Below are 27,726 nucleotides of genomic sequence, written 5' to 3' on the forward strand. Positions count from 1 at the left end.
TGATTGTATCGACATTCCCAACATTAGTTACAGTAGTCAGTTTTTGTTCAAAATATTGAGTTGTTGTAAGAAACTGCATCATAATATTGAGTTATTGTAAGAAACTGCATCCCGTGGAGGCTGAAAACAACGTACCAGGCAAGCTGTGATTTACAATCTGATGGCAATATTTTTAGACTACCAAAATATGAATTATGCATTGAACCGCATCCATCTATTCTAGCAACAATGCCTTACTGTATGTCATGGAATTTAGAGTCAAATAGAACCTATTTTGAAAACATTTTAAAAAAAGTTGTTTTTGTAGCATAACTAGGAATGTCACATTTTTGACTGATATTATGACTGTCTGTTTGTTTCATATTTGCATGTATGTAAATTCCACTTTAACCGTTTTAAATGTCAACTTCAGTAGGGTTAGGTCAGAGTTCGGACATCCCAAGGACCCAGATGAGATTTCTCCGTACACCCACGACAACATGGAATCTTGGTTACTAGGTAACGGTAAACTGTACATGGAAGTGTCCAATCAGAGAACAGGGGCCTGCTTGCAAACTTCTGTGTTGACAAATATTTTGATAATTTTCTATTTAGCTAGTTAACGTTATATTACCTACTTTGGGATGGAGTTTTGATATGGCTTCTTTACAAAATGCTGACCCGGCGTTGAGGGAATATATACTGAAGCATTCCTTGCCCCAAATATTTCAGGTGAGACTTTTACAATGTCACAAATTTTGCCATGCCAACTCTCGTGACCCTAACATAAAATAGCTAGCTAGCTACAGTAGCTAACGTTAGCGAGTTAAAGAGCCATATAGCAGTTGGTAGTTAACTTAATTAGCTAACATTATATAGCTACATTTGTCCCGTAATATGTACAATACTCGTGTTGTGTTTCAACAGGCATTATTAACAGGTTTATGTGTGTCGTGTCCTGAAAGTCCATTACATTTTCTGGAAAGGAAGATTGTGTATATTCAGGAAAACCGGGACACTGCTGAGATTGATTGGTGAGTAACCTGTTACAGTATCCTACTTCTGAATGGTCTATATAAAATGGTTGTGACCTATAAATAAAAACATCTCAAAACTTCCACTTTATGAAAAACGGTGTAGGGAGTAAGTCACTGCACATGTGCATTTTCTTATTTTCAAAAAAGAAATATTTCCCGGCACAACCGGAACTGGCCACCCCTCACCCTGGTTCCTCTCTGGGTTTCTTCCTAGGTTTCTGCCTTTCTAGGGAGTTTTTCTTAGCCACCGTGCTTCTACATCTGCATTGCTTGCTGTTTGGGGGGACATCTGCTGATGTAAAAAGGGCTTTATAAATACAATTGATTGATGGATTGATAAAGGTTCAATTTGGATACCCACTTGCTTTACTTATCAACACTCCTGAACACTGCAATGCAAGGCCCACAGCACAATGAATGCAGTTTGGTCTGAGTATAATGACAGTGATAGTTTCATTGCCATGTTTGAAATGCAAGAGGGTTTAGAATTTAGAATCATAGCTAAACTCAAAACTTAATGATACCAGGTTGATAAAAGCTGCAGTGAATTGCAGAAAATGTTAACAAAGCACTGTCTCTAGGCATACATGTGTTGACGATCCAGAACAAGTCGCCGTGACCTCACTGGCAGGAAGCATGGTGCATGACATCTTTGGGAAACGAGATGATACACTGGTAAATTTATAAATAAAAGCACTTTTCGTTGAACAAGTCATAAGTATTTGGACAAATTCACTTATACTGTATTAAAGTAGTTATAAGTTTAGAATTTGGTCCCATATTCATTGCACTCAATGACTACATCAAGCTTGTGGCTTTACAAAGTTGTTGGATGCATTTGCAGTTTGTTTTGGTTGGTAAGGTTTAGTGGTTTCCTACATACATGCTGTACATGAACATTTTGAAAATGATCTCACCTTTACATCTTTCCTTCCCTCAACAGTTTCTCTCCCATTTGTTTGAGAAGGCCTACTCCTGTTACAGAATAAGTTTAACAAATATGTGCTTCAAGTAAGTAACCCCTGTTATCTAAAGCTCACCTATTGAATACAAAAATGGTGTCCCATTTTGAGAACCATGTTTAGTTGGGATACCGAGAGGATGGATGGGCGAGGGGGGGTTGAGTCTTGGGGCACTCTGGTAGCCACCACTGTTGGAAGACAAAGCTTGTCCATCCTGTCTGGAGGAAGAACTGGAAGGGAAAGGCCTTTGTACTGTAGGGGCATAGCCAGTTTGAGACACTTTGAATGGCTGCTTGACATTAGGGATTTGTTCACGCTGGACATCAAAACTGTTATAAGCACCACCATCATTTCTAAAGCTTGAGCCAGAATTACAAAGACTTCCATAGCTCTTTGAAACAGATTCTCCTGCGGGGACTTGGTTAGAATGATACAAGGGAACAGAATTAGGGCATTTACTGCCATTACCACTGGGAGAGGCTGGACCTTGGGTAGAGATTATAGGATCAGGGACTGTGTCCTTGCAATTGGGCTTTGGACAGGCTCATGAGGCTGTAGGCTGGCTCTCTCAAACTCTGGGTTGAACTGCAGTCATTTTGGGCAAGCCCTTTCTCAATAGGGACATGGATAGTTTGGGATATTTGCCTTGGCAGCTGAATACATGTTCATTCTACACAGTGTCCAAGGTTTTTTGGAAAGATCTACCTGGCTTAAAAAAGGTGTTCCTCATAGACTTCACAAATTGTTTTAAATCATGGATGGTTGCGACACTGACATCCTTGACAATGTTACTAAGTGCTTGCTTATCATGTAAAGGGTTGTAGGGAGTTTGGACATCATTACCAGTGCTAGGGTAGTTGGGGTAGACTGGGGTAGTTGACCTGCTCCACAGTTTATCTTGACTCATACTCGCTTGTGACAGTTCCACCCTTGGGCATTGGCCTTGGTTCAGTTGGAGTGGAGACAAGTTGTGTGAACTGCCCAGATTCCTGGGATTGGGTGGACAGGTTCTCTCTGCATAGAGACAAAGCTGGGGGGTGGTTTCCTTCCACTGGACTGATAGCTGGTGTCTGCAGAGCCAGAGTCTGGACCAGGCCCTGAGAAGCCTCTAGATTTCAAGAGGCCTGAGGCATCTCTAATTTTCTATTTGATTTATTTTACCTTTTTTAACGAGGCAAGGCAGTCAAGAACAAAGGGGACGGGGGCTGGGATAAAGATAATAAATAAATATAGTACAAAATACACATCACGACAAGAGAGACAACACTACATACAGATAGATCTAAGACAACAACATAGCAAGGCAGCAACACATGACAACACAGTATGGTAGCAACAGAACATGACAACAACATGATAGCAACACAACATGGCAGAAGCACAACATGGTGGCAGCACAAAACATGGTATAAACATTATTGGGCACAGACAACAGCACAAAGGGCAAGAAGGTAGAGACAACAATACATCACACAAAGCAGCAAGAGTGTCCATGATTCAGTCTTTGAATGAAGCGATTGAAATAAAACTGTCCAGTTTTTTATTTATTTATCCGTTATTTTACCAGGTAAGTTGACTGAGAACACGTTCTCATTTGCAGCAACAACCTGGGGAATAGTTACAGGGGAGAGGAGGGGGATGAATGAGCCAATTGTAAACTGGGGATTATTAGGTGACCGTGATGGTTTGAGGGCTTAGCCAGGACACCGGGAATTTGGGAATTAGCCAGGACACCGGGGTTAACACCCCTACTCTTACGATAAGTGCCATGGGATCTTTAATGACCTCAGAGAGTCAGGACACCCGTTTAACGTCCCATCCGAAAGACGGCACCCTACACAGGGCAGTGTCCCCAATCCCTGTCCTGGGGTATTGGGATATTTTTTTTAGACCAGAGGAAAGAGTGCCTCCTACTGGCCCTCCAACACCACTTCCAGCAGCATCTGGTCTCCCATCCAGGACCAACCCTGCTTAGCTTCAGAAGCAAGCCAGCAGTGGTATGCAGGGTGGTATGCTGCTGGCAGTTTGAGTGTTTGTTGTAGCTCGTTCCAGTCGCTAGCTGCAGCGAACTGAAAAGACGAGTGAACCAGGGGTGTGTGTGCTTTGGGGACCTTTAACAGATTGTGACTCGCAGAACGGGTGTTGTATGTGATGAGGGCTGCAGTAGATATCTCAGATAGGAGGGAGTGAGGCCTAAGAGCATCAACCAGTGGGTCTTGTGACGGGTATACAGAGATGACCCGTTTATAGAGGAGTATAGAGTGCAGTGATGTGTCCTATAAGGAGCATTGGCGGCAAATCTGATGGCCAAATGGTAAAGAACATCTAGCTGGTTGAGAGCACCCTTACCTGCCGATCTATAAATTACATCTCCGTAATCTAGCATGAGTAGGATGGTCATCTGAATTAGGGTTAGTTTGGCAGCTGGGGTGAAAGAAGAGCGATTACGATAGAGGAAACCCAAGTCTAGATTTAACTTTAGCCTGTAGCTTTGATATGTGCTGAGAGAAGAACAGTGTACCATCTAGCCATACCCCCAAGTACTTTTATGAGGTGACTACCTCAAGCTCTAAACCCTCAGAGGTAGTAATCACACCTGTGGGGAGAGGGGCATTCTTCTTAACAAACCACATGACCTTTGTTTTGGAGGTGTTCAGAACAAGGTTAAGGGAAGAGAAAGCTTGTTGGACACTAAGAAAGCTTTGTTGTAGAGCATTTTATGGGGAGGGGCCAGCTGAGTATAAGACTGTATTATCTGCATTTAAATGGATGAGAGAGCTTCCTACTCCCTGAGCTATGTTGTTTATGTAAAATGAGAAGAGCGTGGGGCCTAGTATCGAGCCTTGGGAAAGCAGATGTTCTGATGTTATACACTGCACATAAGGTGCACCCTAGACCTCCGTAGATGTGTACTGAATGGATATCCACGCATAAAAGGGATTCCTAAGGACATACAGTGCCTTGCGAAAGTATTCGGCCCCCTTGAACTTTGCGACCTTTTGCCACATTTCAGGCTTCAAACATAAAGATATAAAACTGTATTTTTTTTGTGAAGAATCAACAACAAGTGGGACACAATCATGAAGTGGAACGACATTTATTGGATATTTCAAACTTTTTTAACAAATCAAAAACTGAAAAATTGGGCGTGCAAAATTATTCAGCCCCCTTAAGTTAATATTTTGTAGCGCCACCTTTTGCTGCGATTACAGCTGTAAGTCGCTTGGGGTATGTCTCTATCAGTTTTGCACATCGAGAGACTGACATTTTTTCCCATTCCTCCTTGCAAAACAGCTCGAGCACAGTGAGGTTGGATGGAGAGCATTTGTGAACAGCAGTTTTCAGTTCTTTCCACAGATTCTCGATTGGATTCAGGTCTGGACTTTGACTTGGCCATTCTAACACCTGGATATGTTTATTTTTGAACCATTCCATTGTAGATTTTGCTTTATGTTTTGGATCATTGTCTTGTTGGAAGACAAATCTCCGTCCCAGTCTCAGGTCTTTTGCAGACTCCATCAGGTTTTCTTCCAGAATGGTCCTGTATTTGGCTCCATCCATCTTCCCATCAATTTTAACCATCTTCCCTGTCCCTGCTGAAGAAAAGCAGGCCCAAACCATGATGCTGCCACCACCATGTTTGACAGTGGGGATGGTGTGTTCAGGGTGATGAGCTGTGTTGCTTTTACGCCAAACATAACGTTTTGCATTGTTGCCAAAAAGTTCAATTTTGGTTTCATCTGACCAGAGCACCTTCATCCACATGTTTGGTGTGTCTCCCAGGTGGCTTGTGGCAAACTTTAAACGACACTTTTTATGGATATCTTTAAGAAATTGCTTTCTTCTTGCCACTCTTCCATAAAGGCCAGATTTGTGCAATATACGACTGATTGTTGTCCTATGGACAGAGTCTCCCACCTCAGCTGTAGATCTCTGCAGTTCATCCAGAGTGATCATGGGCCTCTTGGCTGCATCTCTGATCAGTCTTCTCCTTGTATGAGCTGAAAGTTTAGAGGGACGGCCAGGTCTTGGTAGATTTGCAGTGGTCTGATACTCCTTCCATTTCAAAATTATCGCTTGCACAGTGCTCCTTGGGATGTTTAAAGCTTGGGAAATCTTTTTGTATCCAAATCCGGCTTTAAACTTCTTCACAACAGTATCTCGGACCTGCCTGGTGTGTTCCTTGTTCTTCATGATGCTCTCTGCGCTTTTAACGGACCTCTGAGACTATCACAGTGCAGGTGCATTTATACGGAGACTTGATTGCACACAGGTGGATTGTATTTATCATCATTAGTCATTTAGGTCAACATTGGATCATTCAGAGATCCTCACTGAACTTCTGGAGAGAGTTTGCTGCACTGAAAGTAAAGGGGCTGAATAATTTTGCACGCCCAATTTTTCAGTTTTTGATTTGTTAAAAAAGTTTGAAATATCCAATAAATGTCGTTCCACTTCATGATTGTGTCCCACTTGTTGTTGATTCTTCACAAAAAAATACAGTTTTATATCTTTATGTTTGAAGCCTGAAATGTGGCAAAAGGTCGCAAAGTTCAAGGGGGCCGAATACTTTCGCAAGGCACTGTACACAGGGTGTAAGGTTGAGTCTAATATTATCAAGGTCGTTATGCTATTCAGGTCAATATGCAAGACATGCTTATCACCAAACGGGACAGAATTCTCAACTTTTTAGGCAGGAAAAAAGTTAGCGCTGATCAATATGGGTGTGACACATAGAGAGATAGACACATAGGACACATCATTGTATCACGAACTCCGTAGCTGATGTGAGTAAGACCTTTAAACAGGTCTTACTCACATCAACATTTACAAGGCCACAGGGCCAGACGGATTACCAGGACGTGTACTCCGAGCATGCGATGACCAACTGGCAAATGTCTTCACTGACATTTCCAATCTGTCTCTGACTGAGTCTGTAATACCAACATGTTTCAAGCAGACCACCATAGTCCCTGTGCCTAAGAACACTAAGGTAACCTGCCTAAATGACTACTGACCCGTAGCACTCACGTCTGTAGCCAACTAGCCATGAAGTGCTTTGAAAGGCTGGTCATGGTTCACATCAACAACACTATCCCCGAAACCATTGACCCACTCCAATTTGCATACCGCCCCAACAGATCCACAGATGATGCAATCTCTATTGCACTCAACACTGCCCTTTCCCACCTGGACAAAAGGAACACCTATGTGAGAATGTTATTCATTGACTACAGCTCAGTGTTCAATAGCGCCCTCAAAGCTAAGGACCCTGGGACTAAACACCTCCCTCTGCGACTGGATCCTGGACTTCCTGACGGGCCGCCCCCAGATGGTAAGGGTAGGTAACAACACATCCGCCTCGCTGATCCTCAACACGGGGGCCCCTCAGGGGTGCGTGCTCAGTCCCCTCCTGAACTCCCTGTTCACTCACGACTCCAACACCGTCATCAAGTTTGCCGATGACACAGTGGTAGTAGGCCTGATCACCAACAACGATGAGACAGCCTATATGGGAGGAGGTCAGAGACCTGGCCGTGTGGTGCCAGGATATTAACTTCACCCTCAACGTGATCAAGACAAAGGAGATGATTGTGGACTACAGGAAAAGGAGGACCCAGCACGCCACCCTTCTCTTTTTTTTCGAAATTTACCCCTTTTTCTCCCCAATTTCATGGTATCCAATTGTTTTAGTAGCTATTATCTTGTCTCATTGCTACAACTCCCGTATGAGCTCGGGAGAGACGAAGGTTGAAAGTCATGCGTCCTCCGATACACAACCCAACCTAGCCGCACTGCATCTTAACACAGCGCGCATCCAACCCGGAAGCCAGCCGCACCAATGTGTCGGAGGAAACACCGTGCACCTGGCAACCTTGGTTAGCGCGCACTGCGCCCGGCCCGCCACAGGAGTCGCTGGTGTGCGATGAGACAAGGACATCTCTACCGACCAAGCCCTCCCTAACCCGGACGACGCTAGGCCAATTGTGCGTCGCCCAACGGACCTCCCGGTCGCGAACCCAGGGTCTCTGATGGCACAGCTGGCGCTGCAGTACAGCACCCTTAACCACTGTGCCACCCGGGAGGCCCCGCCCCCATTCTCATCGACGGGGCTGCAGTGGAGCAGGTTGAGAGCTTCAAGTTCCTTGGTGTCTACATCACCAACAAACTATCATGGTCCAAACACACTAAGACAGTCGTGAAGAGGGCCTGACAAAGCCTATTCCCCCTCAGGAGACTGAAAAGATTTGGCATGGGTCCTCAGATCCTCAAAAGATTCTACAGCTGCACCATCGAGAGCATCCTGACTGGTTCCATCACTGCCTGGTATGGCATCTGCTCGGACTCCGACCGCAAGGCACTACAGAGGGTAGTGCGTACGGCCCAGTACATCACTGGGCCAAGCTTCCCGCCATCCAGGACCTCTAAACCAGGCGGTGTCAGAGGAAGGCCCTAAATATTGTCAAAGACTCCAGCCACCCTAGTCATAGACTTTTCTCTCTGCTACTGCACGGCAAGCGGTACCAGAGCACCAAGTCTAGGTCCAAGAGGCTTCTAAACATCTTCTACCCCCAAGCCATAAGACTCCTGAACATCTGGTCAAATGGCTACCCAGACTATTTGCATTCCCCCCCCCCCCCCCTCCCACACTGCTGCTACTCTCTGTTATTTTCTTTGTATAGCCACTTTGATTACTCTACCGACATGTACATAATGACCCCAATTACCTCGACACCGTTGCCCCCGCACATTGACTCTGTCCCGGTACCCCCTGTATATAGCCCTCGTATAGTTATTTACAGCTGCTCTTTAATTATTTGTTATTCTTATCTCTTACTTTTTTGGGGGGGATTTTCTTAAAACTGCATTGTTGGTTAAGGGCTTGTACAGTGCCTTGCGAAAGTATTCGGCCCCCTTGAACTCTGCGACCTTTTGCCACATTTCAGGCTTCAAACATAAATATATAAAACTGTATTTTTTTGTGAAGAATCAACAACAAGTGGGACACAATCATGAAGTGGAACGACATTTATTGGATATTTCAAACTTTTTTAACAAATCAAAAACTGAAAAATTGGGCGTGCAAAATTATTCAGCCCCTTTACTTTCAGTGCAGCAAACTCTCTCCAGAAGTTTAGTGAGGATCTCTGAATGATCCAATGTTGACCTAAATGACTAATGATGATAAATACAATCCACCTGTGTGTAATCAAGTCTCCGTATGAATGCACCTGCACTGTGATAGTCTCAGAGGTCCGTTAAAAGCGCAGAGAGCATCATGAAGAACAAGGAACACACCAGGCAGGTCCGAGATACTGTTGTGAAGAAGTTTAAAGCTGGATTTGGATACAAAAAGATTTCCCAAGCTTTAAACATCCCAAGGAGCACTGTGCATGCGATAATATTGAAATGGAAGGAGTATCAGACCACTGCAAATCTACCAAGACCTGGCCGTCCCTCTAAACTTTCAGCTCATACAAGGAGAAGACTGATCAGAGATGCAGCCAAGAGGCCCATGATCACTCTGGATGAACTGCAGAGATCTACAGCTGAGGTGGGAGACTCTGTCCATAGGACAACAATCAGTCGTATATTGCACAAATCTGGCCTTTATGGTAGAGTGGCAAGAAGAAAGCCATTTCTTAAAGATATCCATAAAAAGTGTTGTTTAAAGTTTGCCACAAGCCACCTGGGAGACACACCAAACATGTGGAAGAAGGTGCTCTGGTCAGATGAAACCAAAATTGAACTTTTTGGCAACAATGCAAAACGTTATGTTTGGCGTAAAAGCAACACAGCTCATCACCCTGAACACACCATCCCCACTGTCAAACATGGTGGTGGCAGCATCATGGTTTGGGCCTGCTTTTCTTCAGCAGGGACAGGGAAGATGGTTAAAATTGATGGGAAGATGGATGGAGCCAAATACAGGACCATTCTGGAAGAAAACCTGATGGAGTCTGCAAAAGACCTGAGACTGGGACGGAGATTTGTCTTCCAACAAGAAAATGATCCAAAACATAAAGCAAAATCTACAATGGAATGGTTCAAAAATAAACATATACAGGTGTTAGAATGGCCAAGTCAAAGTCCAGACCTGAATCCAATCGAGAATCTGTGGAAAGAACTGAAAACTGCTGTTCACAAATGCTCTCCATCCAACCTCACTGAGCTCGAGCTGTTTTGCAAGGAGGAATGGGAAAAAATTTCAGTCTCTCGATGTGCAAAACTGATAGAGACATACCCCAAGCGACTTACAGCTGTAATCGCAGCAAAAGGTGGCGCTACAAAGTATTAACTTAAGGGGGCTGAATAATTTTGCACGCCCAATTTTTCAGTTTTTGATTTGTTAAAAAAGTTTGAAATATCCAATAAATGTCATTCCACTTCATGATTGTGTCCCACTTGTTGTTGATTCTTCACAAAAAAATACAGTTTTATATCTTTATGTTTGAAGCCTGAAATGTGGCAAAAGGTCGCAAAGTTCAAGGGGGCCGAATACTTTCGCAAGGCACTGTAAGTAAGCATTTCACTGTTGCATTCGGCATGTGACAAATTCAATTTGATTTGATTTGTGTGAACAACACAAATCTGTCCACAATTTTTTCCGTGTGTTAAAAACAGGCACAAGTCTGATTATAAAGTCGTTTTTTTCAAAGTTTCAGAAATGCCACGTGCGTCCACTTATATCAGTGCTTTTGTAAAAAAACTAACCACTACCAAGCTTCTATTTTATCAAATAAGCCTCAAGTAGCAAATTAGCAATTCCATTTTTTTATTGACCAAATTCGGCATTCTCTCATTGACCTCATTGACTAAATTAAACTGGGAACATCTCTGGCATCTTCCTGAAGATCACTGATGTCATGATATGACCTCGTTTTTTGGGGGGGGTTCTCAGTTGTCTTGAAAGCACCAATAGAACACCCCTCTTCCAATTGATTAGTCAGTTCCAAAGTAAATCATCAGCTTAGACATCAATATGAAGCTTAGATACTGTTTCAAAAATAGGCCTACAATGCAGTTGACAGTTAATAATTCAAATTTTATTAACACACTTTTGTCTATGAAGAGTGGCGGCCAATAACTTAAGATGTGTGATTGAAAGTCCAGATCTTCTCCCTGGGTCACTGGTGAACAAGCTGGGGGTTAGCTGGGACACTGTACTCTGTATTTCCTTTCACCTCCCTCTGTTGCAGGTAGTACAGGCCCTGGGAGGATGATATCAGTATCTAGTATCACCGACAGCTTTTGTCTAGGAAACATATGCTGCTTTCTGAATAGCTGAGTATCTGGGGGGAATAGCTCATTGAGGAAGTGAAACCTTTTAAGGTGTTGCAGATATAAATATACTGTATAGAACAATCAAAGACTTCAATTCAACAAGATAAGTGAGGCACATATACTGTAGGTCTATTCTTACCCCTATTGAATGAAAACGTCCTTGGTTCATGTTCTGCCCTGCTGAATGAATGAAGGTGTACAGGATCAGTCCTACCTGCCAGCTCACTGAATTAATGATGGTTGTGTTTTGTGGGCGCCGGTAGGGCGTGGAAAAGGTTCATCTGGAATAAGCGGAAGGAGGCCAGGGAGTTGACGCTGAAGATGGAGACAGCTGAGAGGCACTACATACAGAGGGGCCTGAGGGTCGCACTCTGCAAGTGGGTGGAGTGGGTACAGGTCTGCAAGAGAAGGCAGAACGGTAGGCAACTACTATTGGAATGTGTTGCAGAGTCATTGATATAGCCTAAAGAGTTACTGTAGGTAAAGTACAGTTTAAGCATCTGGAATATTAATGGGTGCAGTTTTGGCACCTTAAAAGATATTTACATTTTGGTTAAAATAGTTTACCAAACTGTAGGCCTATCTATGACTCTAATGCATATTTATGCATTACTGTCAGAGCATTACTTGTCTGACCTCAGTTCATTCATGTGCTTCAGTACAGAAAAAAAAACAACTAAGTTATGCTTTAGTATCCATGTGAATCACCTGTCTTTTGCAAAGCTTCAGAATACAGTATGAGAACATAGTTCTGAAAACAGCATGGCTTGTTTTTGGTCAGTTATGTTAAGTGGGTCAACTGAAAGTCATTAGCTAATACTATATATCCAGACTAGTCTCTGCTGTTAGTTTAACTGATTTATGCTTTGACTAACTATGACTATTTATAGTACTCTGTATCATGACTGTTGTCTTTTAAAAGCTGTCAGGATGTTTTGCATTATGAATGACTGTATACATTTTTATCATTTTTCCCTTGGGTCAGTGACTCAGTTATGCTTATTGTGTTAAAGTGTTGGCATAAAATACAGTTGCAACATCCATGTTTCTACCAAAAAGTTTTTTCCACAAATATATCATTTTTCGACAGTATATTATTCACATTTTCATGCAGGACATGTATAATGCTTGTCTGTTTTCCTCTTAGATGCCATGAAAAAGATCCAGCGAGTGTGGAATGCTATCCACTGTAAGATTGTCATAGGTGCTTGGCGCTATGTGGTGCAGGACTCAAAACGGACAAAGGAGTACTTTGAGGTATGGCTAGACGAGATTCATCTGATTAGTATTTACGGTATACCAATTAAGAATTCGATTTTTAAAATGTTACCTTTATTTTGACTTGGTGTCAGTGCTGAGACCAAGGTCTCTTTTCCAAATGAGCCCTGTTTAGCACAACAACAATACACATCAAAATACAATATACCCATTAAATTACACATCAATATTAACATTCAAATACACATTATTATGCTCAATACATGAAAAACAAAACACAATCATCACACCTTCTTCAGTAAAATGGTCTCCTAACAGCCTTAGAGGGTACAATTATTCCTATTTGTAGATCATTCCACACATAAGGTGCAAAATAACTAAAAGCAGATCTACCAGAGTTAGCTATCCCTGAGACCGGGTCTGGTATCTCTTGCATATATAGGTTAACAAGGTAAGGTACGGCGGAAGTTTAAACCGGAGGACTTGATAAACAAACAGAGTGCAATGCATTGGTCTACGAGACTTCAGAGAGGGCCAGTCTACTTTCTGATACAGAATGCAGTGATGTGTACTGAACCTATCGCCCGTAATAAAGCGTAGTGTGCTATAATAAACTGCATCCCATGGCTTCAATACAGTTGCAGCTGCATTCATATAGACAATGTAATGTGTGTGTTGTCAGAAACTGGAGAATGGTCTGTTGGAGATGAGCAGTAAGGACTCTGACGTTGCCATTGGAGAGGGACATGATGGACTCTCACTGCTACCTTGCAAGCTCTCAATAAAGGTACTCCTCTCTCTCTCGCTCTTACTGTCTCCCTCATGCTCACTCGCTAAACTTGCCTCCTCTTCTTTCTCACCCTACATTCTTATGAGTCACATGTTCACCCCAGGTATCCTGAGTTTTCTTCTTTAACTGTCAGATTAATTGTTTGTGAAGATTCCTAGCCTTCATGGGCAGTTAACCCTGAGGTCACCTCTATTGCATGCATCATGACTTATGATGACCCCAGTCCTTGTCCCTTCTAAGGCCACATGGGGGTCGTTCCATATAATTTTAGTCACTTTCTGACTGCATCCCTTATGATTTGAACGAAACCTTCCCTACATGTTTGTCCATGGTAGAACCAGAAAGATGGTTGAAGGTCCACACATCAGAGAATGTTGACTTGAATGGGAATACACATTGTTTTGAATTAAACTGTCAGTCTTCCATAGGAAACCTATTGAAATCATAGAAATATAGATAAAAGAATAGACATTCCCATTCAAGTTGACATTCAATGGTGGGTGGACTGGCGGCCATATTTCTGGTAGTAATTGAAACTTAAATTTAAATATCAGTGGTGTACGAGCTGATAGGCAGAATCTACAGCACACCCAAAACAGATTTGTGACGGTGCTGTAGGCAAAAGACAAAACTGGAGAAACAGGAAAAAGTCTCTGCACACTACCAAATATATTTTAATTATAGCTGAGCAGTGAGTCAAACGTAATTACAGACACCTGTGGTAATCTAAAGTACCCAAAAGTGCCACTACATGTCATAATATCATATAGAAATACAGGATAGAACAGAGCATGTTATACTGTAGATGTATTTCTACTAGAACAAAACATGTACAGAACATTGTTTCTTCAATGGTGTACCAGCTAAATTGCAGTGGTCTGAAGGGATAGGTCCATTCTCTTGAATTTAGCTTCTATGATTTAAATGACACCCACCCTTTATTCAAGAGAATGCTGTGTCTCAACCAATGACGAGCACAACACAAACACTTCAGACAATGTAAAATAGGGTCTATACTACAACACGTGTTAAGATAATTTATGTTAAAGGTTAAGAAATTACTTAATTTTTATATATAAAAAAAATAAAAAAATAAAATAAATTATTAAATTGCTTAACAACCCTGTTTGTAAGCTTTCAAATGGTATCGAACTCAACCCTTTATATTTTTCAGTGATGAAGACATGGAAGTCTCATGGTAGGGTGGGGTATGCAAAAAGGGTCAACTTTGAGCACCTCTACTCCTGAATGTTTAGGCTTTCAGGTCCAAAACGTCACTTTCTGACCACTTCTAGAATGGGCAAACATGTTCGAAAGGTTTCGTTAAAGGCCCAGTGCAGTCAAACTTGATTTACCCGTTTTTGATGTTTTCACACTGAGGTTGGACTAATATTGTGACATTTTGAAAATTATGATACTGCTATTTTAGTGTAAGAGCTGTTTGAAAAGACTGCCTGAAATTTCTGCCTGTTTTGGTGGGATGGAGTTTTGGCCTGCCTGGTGACATCACCAGGCGCAATATTAGTTAATAGATTAATAAGAAAGAGAGTTCCAAACCTCTCTGCCACTAACAGCTAGTTTTCAGTTTCCCCCTCCCTACTCAGACCACTCCCAGACAGTCCTAGCAAAATTCTTGCTTGAAAAATTGCTCTTTGCTAAGAAAGGAGGTAACTTAATTGTTACCCCTGAATTGATTTGATATCGAGCTAGAAATGGCTGCATTGGAACTTTACAATCTATTATGCTCTATTATCGGTTGCCATTGCAGTTGTGTGTGTGTGTGTGTGTGTGTGTGTGTGTCGAATGACTCGCTCTCCCTCTGGATGATAGTGTTATTGGACCCATTTCTGAGAGTTGTTACTCAATAAAAACATGTTCCCCTGTATATTTTGTCTTCTGGCCAAGCAAGACTTGTTTTGAGTTTGGAGTGGCAGCGGGGGTTTTGTAATCAGCAGGGGTTCATGTTTAGTGTGAGGGGAAATGCTAGGATATGGTTCCTATATAGAAAAAAGTGAGCCTATTACATGCTATACAGGACTGTTTTGTCTGGGACCACCCCTGTAGGCATCTAGCAGTTATGGCTTATTTCTTGGCAGTGATTAATTACTATGCTTTTTTTGTCAAAAATCTTGCCCAAGAAATATTACTGGGACATGACTATGTTTCGGAAAGGAGCACAGCTCCTAAATGCTTTGTTGACATTCAGTATTTTTTTGTCTGTTTGTAAAGGTAAAATAAAAATAATTGTGGGAAAATAGCAAGAGGAATGGGGGCAGAGAGATTGTTCTGCAGTGTTTTCTTCTTATGAAATAGATTCAGATGAACTCACAATCGCATTGCAAAGGGCATAAACGGTATGGGTGAAACGTTTGAATTGACTTGCAGTAAATCAAGGCCTATGTTGAAGTGGTGTGTTGCGAATGAAAAGTGGTAGATGTGTCATCAGATGTTTTGGTCAAATTTGACATTGTTCTGAAATGACACCCAATAGCCTTGTAGTTAATTTGATAGGAAATAGGGTATACTTTCAGATGCAGCCATGCATAACATCTTTAAACACCAGATTGACTGAACAGTTGCTATGGCAGTGGTCACTAACGCAGGTCCTGGAGAGCTGCAAGCTAGGTCGTAAAAATATCTCTATCTTCAACCTGTGCAGGGTTGGGTTGGTGACAACTGTTCCATCATAGTATTCTGTTTGGTCAGGTCTTCCAGAGACTAGACGTAGGAGACCTGCTGAAATGTGCAGAAGTGTGTCGGACCTGGAAGGCCATCGCTCAGACCTGCTCACTGTGGAGTCGGGTCAGTATAGCACACACTCACACACACCACAATGACAGGTACTGAAATTACCATAAACATTTAATGTAACATTAACTAATTGTTGTCAGTGATTTAACTCTTATGTCTACAGCATGTCTACAGCATGTTCCACGGTGCTTTCAGGTCTAATATATCCCTTGTTACCTGTTGAGTCCGGATGTGTCCTGTAATGTTTCCTCCAACATTTGTCTCTGAATGACAGATCAGTTTCTCTGTGGAGAGGGACTGGATCACAGACCGCATCGTGGAACAGATCCTACAGAAATACCGGCCATTTGTAATTCACCTTAACATGCGTGGCTGCACCTCTCTACAGTGGCCCAGCTTCAAATGTATCAGTGAGTACTAGCATATACACACAGACATACACACACACGCATGGGTGTAAAGATTACATACCTGCATGGAAGCGTATGCACACACACTAACACACATACAACAAAAATGCACAATTACGTAAATGTGATTGTGTTTCATTTCACAGCTACATGTACATTCAAATGACTCTACCAATATAACATTTCTGTCATCTCTAAATCATCTGATTGAGACAACACTGACAAAGCAGGAACAACAATATTAAAACAAAGTTAGTTTCACCATCTGATACAGACTAAATTTAAATTATCTATAAAATAAGACTAAAAAGTATTTAAAGAGCCACTGAACACACTGATTGGCACATGTGTTTTTCTGTTGCTCATTAGAAAAACAGGATTTCAGTCTTGGAGGTGTTTCCAGCCCGATTCCGTGTTTGGTTAATTATGTTATTCCCCCAACCCTATTTCACTTCTTCAAAATCCCCAGAATGAATGTAAGATAACTCTCAAAAATCTGAAAATAATGTAGATGTTTTTGCCGAGGATGATTTAGTTACGCAATTTTACATCTACAGTTGAAGTCGGAAGTTTGCATACACTTAGATTGGAGTCATAAAAAAAAAAAATATATAAAAACTATCGTTATGTTTGGAGGAAAAAGGGGGAGGCTTGCAAGCCGGGGGTGCTTTGCTGCAGGAGGGACTGGTTCACTTCACAAAATAGATGGCATCATGAGGCAGGGAAACTATATGGATATATTGAAGCACCATCTCAAGACATCAGTCCAGAAGTTAAATCTTTGTCGCAAATGGGTCTTCCAAATGGACAATGACCCAAAGCATACTTCCAAGTTGTGGCAAAATGGCTTAAGGACAACAAAGTCAAGGTATTGGAGTGGCCATCACAAAGCCCTGACCTCAATCCCATAGAAATGTGTGGGCAGAACTGAAAAAGTATGTGCGAGCAAGGAGGATTATAAACCTGATTCAGTTACACCAGCTCTGTCAGGAGGAATGGGCCAAAATTCACCCAACTTTTTGTCGGAAGCTTGTGGAGGGCTACTCTAAACGTTTGACCCAAGTAAAACAATTTAAAGGCAATGCTACCAAATACTAATTTAGTGTATGTAAACTTCTGCCACTGGGAATGTGATGAAAGAAATAAAAGCTGAAATAAATAATTCTCTACTATTATTCTGACATTTCACATTCTTAAAATAAAGTGGTGATCGTAACTGACCTAAGACAGGGACTTTTTACAAGGATTAAATGTCAGCAATTGTGAAAAACTGAGTTAAGGTGTATGTAAACTTCCAACTTCAACTGTAACTAAGGTGTTTGGTGCAGTATTTCTCAAGTAAAACAATGCAGGACGTGTTGTCTTATGTAAACAGTCGGCACTGCTGAGCAGGTCTGTCTATTATATTGGATAGAGAGCAATCACCACAGTTGTTCACCCCATGTTAGTGGACAAATGGACATTGTCAAATCAAAACCCAAACTTAATTTACCTGTTGTAACGCATGGATTTTCCAAACTCCGTTTTCGACAAGACTTTATGACCAAAATTTTCCTATTTACACTTTGTAGTCAAGTTTGACACTAGAATAACTGTTTCTGATTCATATCAATGTAATTTTCAAAGGGATTCATTGCTTTTTAAAGGAAGTCGCTCTTTAAAGATGTTTAAGATGTCAGTCATTCCATCCTTCGGTGGTTGTTTAATTCAATCTAGTGTTGCAGTATTTCGGCGGTCCTTTCAGATGTGCCGGCTCCACCTCCTCCTCCTCTAGCTCCCCCTGCAACACCATAGCAGTGTTCCACAACTCCGGATCTGTCTGGCCGTAATCTTTCGGGCCGTATTGTGTCTGATTGTGTTCTGTCTGGCCGCAGGCTCTGTTGTAGGAGTGGACGTAGTCCTCCACACTCTTTCCTCCAAGCTTGGAAGGGGGGTGGCACAGCAGGCCAGAGTGGGTCACCCCTGGGTGCAGACGTAGCCAGTACACCAGGTAGTGGATGCTGGAATGTTGATTTATTTATTTCATGGTATATTTACGAGAGACAGGGGATTTTGAAACATTGACACATTGAATGGTCAAATGCATTGTACCCATAATGGGTTAGTATTTAACTACCCACCTGTAGTTACAGACCCAGGGATTTCCCCCCAACCTTAGCAGGGACAGAAAATAGAGGTCTTCTAGAACGCCATAGTTGAAGAAGTGCAGGCTGTTGTTGTACTGGTCAAACTCACGGAGGTGGAGGAGGCCAGACGGGCTGAGAGAGGGAGAGGAAATCATTTTTATCATCAATAGTAAGGTCAATTTAATAATTTCTTCCCTTTTTAAGTACTTCTAAAACTGTACTGTGGATGAGCATTATACAATTTGCCTATTCTAACATTCAATTGAAACTACCTGAATGCCTTGATGCCTGTCTGCCTGCTTTATATAGCAAGCCACGGCCATGTGACTCACTGTCTGCAGTAGCACACCATTTTCGTGAACAGGGGGTGTGTGTCTAATAAACTGTCCACTGAGTGTATACAGAGTGAGAGTGGGGGAAGAGAGTTGATGTCTCTAGCTCTGTTGAGTGGCGCAGCGGTCTAATGCACTGCATCTCAGTGCAAGAGACGTCACTACAGTCCCGGGTTCAAATCTAGGCTGTATAACATCTGGTCCCATAAGGCAGCGCACAATTGGCCCAGCGTTGGCCGGGGTAGGTTGTTATTGTAAATAAGATTTTTTTCTTAACTGACTTGCCAAGTTAAATAAATGTTAAATGTTTTTTAAAAAAATGAAAAGACTCCTCGGAGGAATGGGGGTTTGTCATTCCGTTGGCGTGACGTGGCCTATGAGATAATGAGATAAAAAAACATATCTGTCACACAAACTCACATGTACACACACTTACTCGTGTTTTAGTTCTAACCTGCTTGCCAACTAAGTAAATTGATGTAATTATGGTAATCCATATCTGAAGGGAATTTTCAGAGAAACACAAACATGAGGCTGGACAAAAACATGCTCAAGAGACATAAACCTTTAATAACCCTCTACAGTCTAAGCCCTGTCTAAGCTGGGGGAGGGGTGGGAGGGGGTTCTACTATGCTATATTAAATTGTTCTAAGAAGGTTGTACCTTTGTATCCCTCTCTTTCCCAGGTGAATGCAGAAACCTACAGGAGCTGAACCTTTCAGAGTGTTTCAACATTAAAGTGAGTAATGGCCAGGTCTACTCACGGGTACAAACTACCCTCTTGTCTTATATATTAATAGTACATTTGAATATATTAATAGTACATTTGAATAGAAAACAATCTGAAGTTTCTAAAACTGTTTGAATGATGTCTGTGAGTAAAACAGAACTCATATGGCAGGCAAAAACCTGAGAAAAAAATCCAAACAGGAAGTGGGAAATCTGAGGTTTGTAGTTTTTGAACTCAGCCCTATCGAATACACAGTGGGATATTAGTTATGATGCACTTCCTAAGGCTTCCACTAAATGTCAACCGTCTGTAGAAACTTGAATGAGGCTTCTACTGTGATGTGGGGCCGGATGAGAGCTCTTTGAGTCAGTGGTCTGGCAGAGAGCCAGGTCCTGGTCATGCGCATTTCACATGAGCGCGACCTGCGTTCCATGGCTTTTCTACAGACAATGGAATTCTCCGGTAGGAACGTTATTGAAGATTTATGATAAAAACACCCTAAAATATTGATTCTATACTTAGTATGAAATGTTTCTACAACCTGTAATATAACTTTTTGAACTTTTCGTCCGACGTTCAGCTGGACCTGCACGAGCGTTTGGATTTGTGTACTAAACGCTCTAACAAAAGTAGCTACTTGGACATAAATAATGGACATTATCGAACAAAACAAACATTTGTTGTGGAACTAGGATTCCTGGGAGTGCATTCTGATGAAGATCATCAAAGGTAAGGGAATATTTATAATGTTATTTCTGATTTCTGTTGACTCCCAACATGGCGGATACATTTTTTTTCTTCTGAGCGCCGTTCTCAGATTATTGCATGGTTTGCTTTTTCCATAAAGCTTTTTTGAAATCTGACACAGCGGTTGCATTAAGGAGAGGTATATCTATAATTCCATGTGTAACGCTTGTATTTTCAACAACATTTATGATGAGTATTTCTGTAAAATTGATGTGGCTATGCAAAATCACTGGATGGTTTTGGAACTACTGAACGTAACGCGCCAATGTAAACTCCAATTTTTTTATATAAATATGAACTTTATCAAACAAAACATACATGTATGTGTAACATGAAGTCCTATGAGTGTCATCTGATGAAGATCATCAAAGGTTAGTGATTCATTTTATCTCTTGTGCTTTTTGTGACTCCTATCTTTGGCTGGAAAAATGGCTGTGTTTTTCTGTGGCTTGGTGGTGACCTAACATAATCGTTTGTGGTGCTTTCGCTGTAAAGCCTATTTGAAATCGGATACTGTGGTGGGATTAACAACAAGATTACCTTTAAAACGGTACAAGATACATGTATATTTGAGGAATTTTAATTATGAGATTTCTGTTGTTTTGAATTTGGCGCCCTGCACTTTCACTGGCTGTTGTCATATTGATCCCGTTAACGGAATTGCAGCCCTAAGACGTTTTAAAGTGAGTAATGGCCAGGTCTACTCACGGGTACAAACTACCCTCTTATCTTATCTTCCAGAAGTGAAACAAAACCCAACTGTAGAACAGAAGGAAAAAATTCACCAAATCGCCCTTTCATCTTTAGTTGATATGCTTTTCATTAATTCTCTCCATAGCAGTGATGGAATGGCACTGTTCTGAAGTTCATCACCACTCATAAAGATAGAGTTGAAGTCAGATTATGAAATCAGGGCTCAGGTGGAGGGTGCAGTTGCTTCTCGTATATTGTGATTTACAGTTACGATTCATCTCTACTGATTACACAACATTCTTTAAATAACACAATGCCTATAATAATAATATGAACATTTTCTACATTAAACATTTTGTCAACATACAGTGCCTTCACTTCAGAAAGTATTCACACCTTTTGACTTTTTCCACATTTTGTTGTGTTACAGCCTGCATTTAAAATGTATTAAATTGAGATGTGTCACTGGCCTACACACAATACCCCATAATTTCAAAGTGTAATTATGTTTTTAGAAATTTTTACAAATTAATACAAAATATAAAGCTGAAATGTCTTGAGTTAATAAGTATTCAACTCCTTTGTTATGGCAGTGGTGTGTATCCATGGGTACCAAGGGAAGCCAGGCTTCCCCAAATATTTGACCAATAAATACCAACAATTATATAATCACTTATCTTTCTGTGTTTTCATAATTTTCCATCAATTCGCAAGTGGCTGAATCTCACTGGAGAAATCATCCGAGCGAGGTAAACAGCGCCCCTCTCTCTCAGTATGTGTAGCCCATGTGTCTGATGCTGGGCTAAAAGAGTATGACATATTGCGGCCGTAGCGTTTGATTGATTGATGACAGCAAGCATTTGGCTTCCCTTGATAAACAAATTATAAAATGATTAGCTAATCAGAATTGAGCTAAGCTCAACTGTGGGTTGTCCTGGTGCTGCAAAACGCCCCCAAGTGAGGCCAGTTTGGATTTGGCTTCACACCAATCAAATCACATCCTAAGCAAAACATAATTTTAGTTTCTGGTCTGTTTGTGTTGATGTCCTGCAATAACTAGCTTGCTAAATTGTCCCTTTCCTAAGCCATGGATGGAGATGGGGATTTGGACTTGTGGTTTTGACTTAAGTCTCTGGACAGGCCAATGATTATGACAGCAATTCTGATCTAACCATAAATGAATATGGTGTGCCACTGGCCTGAGACGATTTAAGTTCAATATGTAGCCTGGCCATTTTAGAGTCACGTTAATTAGCTAGCTAACTTACCTGGTGCATTGTTGCCCATGCTAGGAAGTTAGGCTATCAAGGATTTTAGCGAGGTAGCCTATGACAACAAAACTAAAAGCGTACTGTATGACAGAGCCATAGACCGTTTTGCCAACATGAAAGAGAGGAGGATGGCATTGCCGTTCAACTAGTCTACAAGTAAGGTGAGTCAAAAAATAATAATACTTGTGCACCCACCGCCCACACACACACACACACACACACACATAAATCAGTACCATGGACAGCCACATGATATTTAGCAACATTGATTGGACTAAATAGTTTTTGGTATCTTCAAGTTTGTTTTCAGTGTATTCAACTAAGCATATATAGCCTTGTTGATTTGATGGTTTGATCACAATATAGTAGCCACATCTAGGAAAACCAAAGTTCCAAAGGCTAGGCCATATATATATATAGTATATAAGAAGGCATACAATAAGTTTTGTATTGATTCCTATGACAAATTGGATGAAAAATTACTGAGGATAATAGCGGACGATATTGCCACTCCTATTTGCCATATCTTCAATCAGAGCCTACTAGAAAGTGTGTGCCCTCTGGCTTGGAGGGAAGCTCAAGTTATTCCGTTACCCAAGAATAATAAAAGGCCCCTTTACTGGCTCAAATAGCCGACCAATCAGCCTGTTACCAACCCTTCGTAAACTTTAGGAAAATATTGTGTTTGACCAAATAATACTATTTTACAATAAACAAATTGACAACAGACTTTCAGTACGCTTACAGGGAAGAACATTCAACAAGCACAGCACTTACACAAATGACTGATGATTGGCTGAGAGAAATTGATAAAAAAAAGATTGTGGGAGCTGTTTTGTTAGACTTCATTGGGGCTTTTGACATTATTGATCGTAGTCTGCTGTTGGAAAAACGTATGTGTTATTGCTTTACAACCCCTGCTATATGGTGGATAAAGAGTTACCTGTCTAATAAAACACAGAGGGTGTTCTTTAATGGAAGCCTGGACCAACATAATCCAGGTAGAATCAGGAATTATCCAGAGCAGATGTCTAGGCCTACCACTCTGGTGTCGTCTGCAAACTTAATGATTGTGTTGGAGTCGTGCCTGGCCATGCAGTCGTGGGTGAACAGGGAGTACAGGAGGGGACTGAGCACGCACCCCTGGGGATCTCCAGTGTTGAAAATTTAGCAAGTTGTGACTAACCTGCTTGGATTTTAAATTGTCATGGTCAAAACATGTTGATACATCAGTAGCTAAGATAGGGATAAGTCTTCTATAATAAATAGCTGCTCTGCCTTCTTAACACTATCAACAAGGCATCTTAATCTTTTATTTTTATTGGCCAGTCTGAGATATGGCTTTTCCTTTGCAACTCTGCCTAGAAGGCCAGCATCCCGGAGCCACCTCTTCACTGTTGACGTTGAGACTGGTGTTTTGCAGGTACTATTTAATGAAGCTGCCAGTTGAGGACTTGTGAGGCATCTGTTTCTCAAACTAGACACTGTAATGTACTTGTCCTCCTGCTCAATTGTGCACCGGGGCCTCCCACTCCTCTTTCTATTCTGGTTAGAGACAGTTTGCTCTCTTCTGTGAAGGGAATAGTACACAGCGTTGTACGAGATTTTCAGTTTCTTGGCAATTTCTCCCGTGGAAAAGCCTTCATTTTTCAGAACAAGAATTGATTGACAAGTTTCAGACCAAAGTTATTTGTTTCTGGCCATTTTGAGCCTGAAATCAAACCCACAAATGCTGATGCTCAAGATACTCAACTAGTCTAAAGAAGGCCAGTTTTATTGCTTCTTTAATTAGAACAACAGTTTTCAGCTGTGCTAACATAGTTGCAAAAGGGTTTTCTAATGATCAATTAGACTTTTAAAATGATACACTTGGATTAGTTAACACAATGTGCCATTGGAACTCAGGAGTGGTGGTTGCTGATAATGGGCCTCTGTACACCTATGTAGATATTCCATAAAAAATCAGCCGTTTCCAGCTACAATAGTCATTTACAACATTAACAATATCGACACTGCATTTCTGATCATAATGATATTATTTTAATGGTCAAACAAATTGCTTTTCTTTCAAAAACATGGACATTTCTAAGTGAACCCAAACTTTTGAACTGTCGTGTATGTAAATTAGATATTTATGTATTTAATTTTCAATAAATGTGAAAACAATTCTGAAAACATGTTTTCCCTTTGTCATTATGGAGTATTGCGTGTATATTGGTGAGATAAAATATATATTTTTAATCAGGCTGTAATACAACAAAATGTGGACTAAGTCAAGGGGTACCAGGCTCATCTAGGTGGTTGCAGCTGTTGGGGATTTTCTTTACATGCCTTTGGCCACAGCTGAGTACCATGAAAAATATATTGTTGTTTGTTTAGTGGTCTTGTTTGTTTTTAGATTAGATTGGATAACACTGTCTATGAGACGTATAAAGAACTCTGAGGGCTCATTTGTAATGTGCTATGAGCTGTTATGCATGCTTATATAGTCATATAATGCTATAATATGTGTGATATGTGATAGGACCACAGGCACTATAAATGTAAATACAGAGATGGTATGAATAAAATGTAACCTTGTGTTGTCCTTCACCAGGATGAGATGGTGTGTATGATTCTAGAAGGCTGCCCCACTCTGCTCTACCTGAACCTGTCCTTCTCATATGTGGCCAATGGGACTCTCAGAGAGCTCTCCAGGTAAACACCCATAGACCACAGCTACTCCAGTGATGGAAAATGTTTCCCATTTCATTAGAACACAAGGTAGAACACGACCGGTAGAATGTCTATTGCTCGTGTTTCTTGGCCTAAGCAAGTCTCTTTTTATTGGTGTCCTGTGGTTTCTTTGCAACAATTTGACCATGAAGGCCTGATTAACACAGTCTCTGAACAGTTGATGTTGAGATGTATCTGTTACTTGAACTCTGTGAAGCACTTATTTGGGCTGCAGTTATTGTTTCATGTCCCAAACACCTGTTGGGTTAATGTCAGTTGCTGCTTTTACCACCTCTCGTCAGCAAAGCCATTATAAGGGCCTGTTATTGTTCCCTCTGTGCTGAAGTACCCATTGGCCCAAGCAGACAGAGCCTGTACTGTGTCTCTCTGTCTTTGCCCGTCTGTCTGTCTGTCTTTCCTTCTGTCTCTATCTCTCATTCTCTCGTTGGGTCTCTCTCTCTCTCATCTCCTAATCTAAACCATTTGGGTCTCTCTCTCTCTCTCTCTCTCATCTCCTAATCTAAATCATTTGGGTCTCTCTCTCTCTCATCTCCTAATCTAAACCATTTGGGTCTCTCTCTCTCATCTCCTAATCTAAACCATTTGGGTCTCTCCCTCTCTCATCTCCTAATCTAAACCATTTGGGTCTCTCCCTCTCTCATCTCCTAATCTAAACCATTTGGGTCTCTCTCTCATCTCCTAATCTAAACCATTTTGGTCTCTCTCTCTCATCTCCTAATCTAAACCATTTGGGTCTCTTTCATCTCCTAATCTAAACCATTTTGGTCTCTCATCTCCTAATCTAAACCATTTTGGTCTCTCTCATCTCCTAATCTAAACCATGTTGGTCTCTCTCCCTCTCATCTCCTAATCTAAACCATTTGGGTCTCTCTCTCTCATCTCCTAATCTAAACCATGTGGGTCTCATCTCCTAATCTAAACCATTTGGGTCTCTCTCTCTCATCTCCTAATCTAAACCATTTGGGTCTCTCTCTCTCTCTCTCATCTCCTAATCTAAACCATTTGGGTCTTTCTCATCTCCTAATCGAAACCATTTGGGTCTCTCCCCCCCCCTCTCTTTCTCTCTCTTTTGAATGGAAAATAGTCACTTAAATCCCAGGCCACAGCTATTACTCATGTCATAATGTCATAAGGATTACCCAACACTGTTATCCCAGTGATGTAGTGGAATGATGTGGCACGACGAAACAGAAATACTGAGAGGAACAGAGAGAGAAACAGAATGAGAAATAGGGAAATTAAATGTTTGTGTGCAGGACCTTGACCATGTTTATTTGTATCCTTTGTATCCAAAGAATGTTACACCTGAAAGCAATTCCATAGGCTCAGTTTTCTTTTAAACATTATGAGCTTATAGATTAGAAATCATTGGAACCTAGCAGTGTGAAAATGCTTCACAGACCTGGCTGAGAATTAACCTGGAGAAATAGTCTTATTTCAGTTCAATTGCAAAGACTTTCAACCCTCAGCTGCTGCTGTCAACACATTCCTACACACCACTCTCTCTCTATGGCAGTTCCCTTCTCTCCTCTCTGTCTCTTTGTCCACCCTTCATCTCTGCTGTTCTTGTGGGATTTATCTTGATTAACAATGTCTAAACTTAGGTTTCGAAAGAAAAGATTCTCCCAATCAGATGCCACAGTCAATTGACAACTCTGCCAACCTCACATCTCACCAACCCTCTCAACCCCTTTCCTGACATCCTACCTTGGTCGTTCAACTGCTGCAACCCAGCCAGATGTCAAATAATAATTCATATCCTCACTATCCAACCTGCACACCTTCACAAACTGAAGATTATGAGAAGACTTGAACTAGTGAAATCAGGCTGATAACAGACTGGCTTTAGAAATACTCTGGAGTATTACTTTCCCAATACAAATCATGGAACTTTAGAGGTGCCTTGAGCACATCCAGTATGGATATGAGGCTAATACACAGCCAGTTGTTGCCCAGTACTGCTCACATATTGATCTTAAACCCCCCTTGTCTGTCCAGGAGCTGTCTGAACCTGCAGTTCCTGAGTCTAGCATGCTGCCGTAGGTTCACTGATAAAGGCTTACAGTACCTGGCCTCAGGGAAGGGCTGCCACAAGCTCATCCACCTTGACCTCTCTGGCTGCACTCAGGTCAGTTCCTATGGTCCTCTCTGATCTGTATGTCTCCTCTTCTATCTGCTTCAACTATATCCAGATCAGTTTGTGTGCTCCTCTCTTCTCCAACACGTCTGTGTCCTCTGCTACCCTGCTGTACTGAAGTCAGTTTGCGTGCTCCTCTCATTTACAAGTCTGTAGGTTGATACTGGGATTTGAGAGAGGTTCTCTCTCTGACTCTAAGAGAGAAGGAGGTGGCTACAGCTAACACACTGGTTTTAGATTGCAACAGTCACCAGAGCCAGCGTTGGTCCAACTCCAGCTGGTTGAGTGTTTGTACTCTGCAGAGAGAGAGAGAGAATGGTCACACTGCCCACAAAATGAGGTGGAAACTGACCTGCACTTCCTAATCTCCTGCCCAATGTATGACCATATTAGAGACACATATTTCCCTCAGATTACACAGATCCACAAAGAATTTGAAAACAAACCCAATTTTGATAAACTCCCATATCTACTGGGTGAAATACCACAGTGTGCCATCACAGCAGCAATATTTGTGACCTG

General features: G+C 41.5%; 1 protein-coding gene across 1 annotated transcript in view; it reads left to right on the forward strand.

Annotated features, from left to right (window-relative positions):
• Positions 1 to 429: 429 nt before the first annotated feature.
• LOC139373140 (F-box and leucine-rich repeat protein 13) overlaps positions 430 to 27,726 on the forward strand; it is a 30,273-nt gene continuing 2,976 nt past the window's right edge. Inside the window, exons 1-12 of the mRNA XM_071113280.1 lie at positions 430 to 711; positions 907 to 1,013; positions 1,598 to 1,691; positions 1,960 to 2,027; positions 11,527 to 11,681; positions 12,411 to 12,520; positions 13,164 to 13,268; positions 15,978 to 16,073; positions 16,297 to 16,432; positions 19,577 to 19,629; positions 24,928 to 25,028; positions 27,066 to 27,195. Coding sequence (XP_070969381.1) covers positions 637 to 711; positions 907 to 1,013; positions 1,598 to 1,691; positions 1,960 to 2,027; positions 11,527 to 11,681; positions 12,411 to 12,520; positions 13,164 to 13,268; positions 15,978 to 16,073; positions 16,297 to 16,432; positions 19,577 to 19,629; positions 24,928 to 25,028; positions 27,066 to 27,195 — 1,230 coding nt within the window. The 5' untranslated portion in view covers positions 430 to 636. The remainder of the gene's footprint in view (positions 712 to 906; positions 1,014 to 1,597; positions 1,692 to 1,959; positions 2,028 to 11,526; positions 11,682 to 12,410; positions 12,521 to 13,163; positions 13,269 to 15,977; positions 16,074 to 16,296; positions 16,433 to 19,576; positions 19,630 to 24,927; positions 25,029 to 27,065; positions 27,196 to 27,726) is intronic.

This window comes from Oncorhynchus clarkii, chromosome 2 (assembly GCF_045791955.1).
Source record: "Oncorhynchus clarkii lewisi isolate Uvic-CL-2024 chromosome 2, UVic_Ocla_1.0, whole genome shotgun sequence".
Taxonomy (NCBI): Eukaryota; Metazoa; Chordata; class Actinopteri; order Salmoniformes; family Salmonidae; genus Oncorhynchus; species Oncorhynchus clarkii.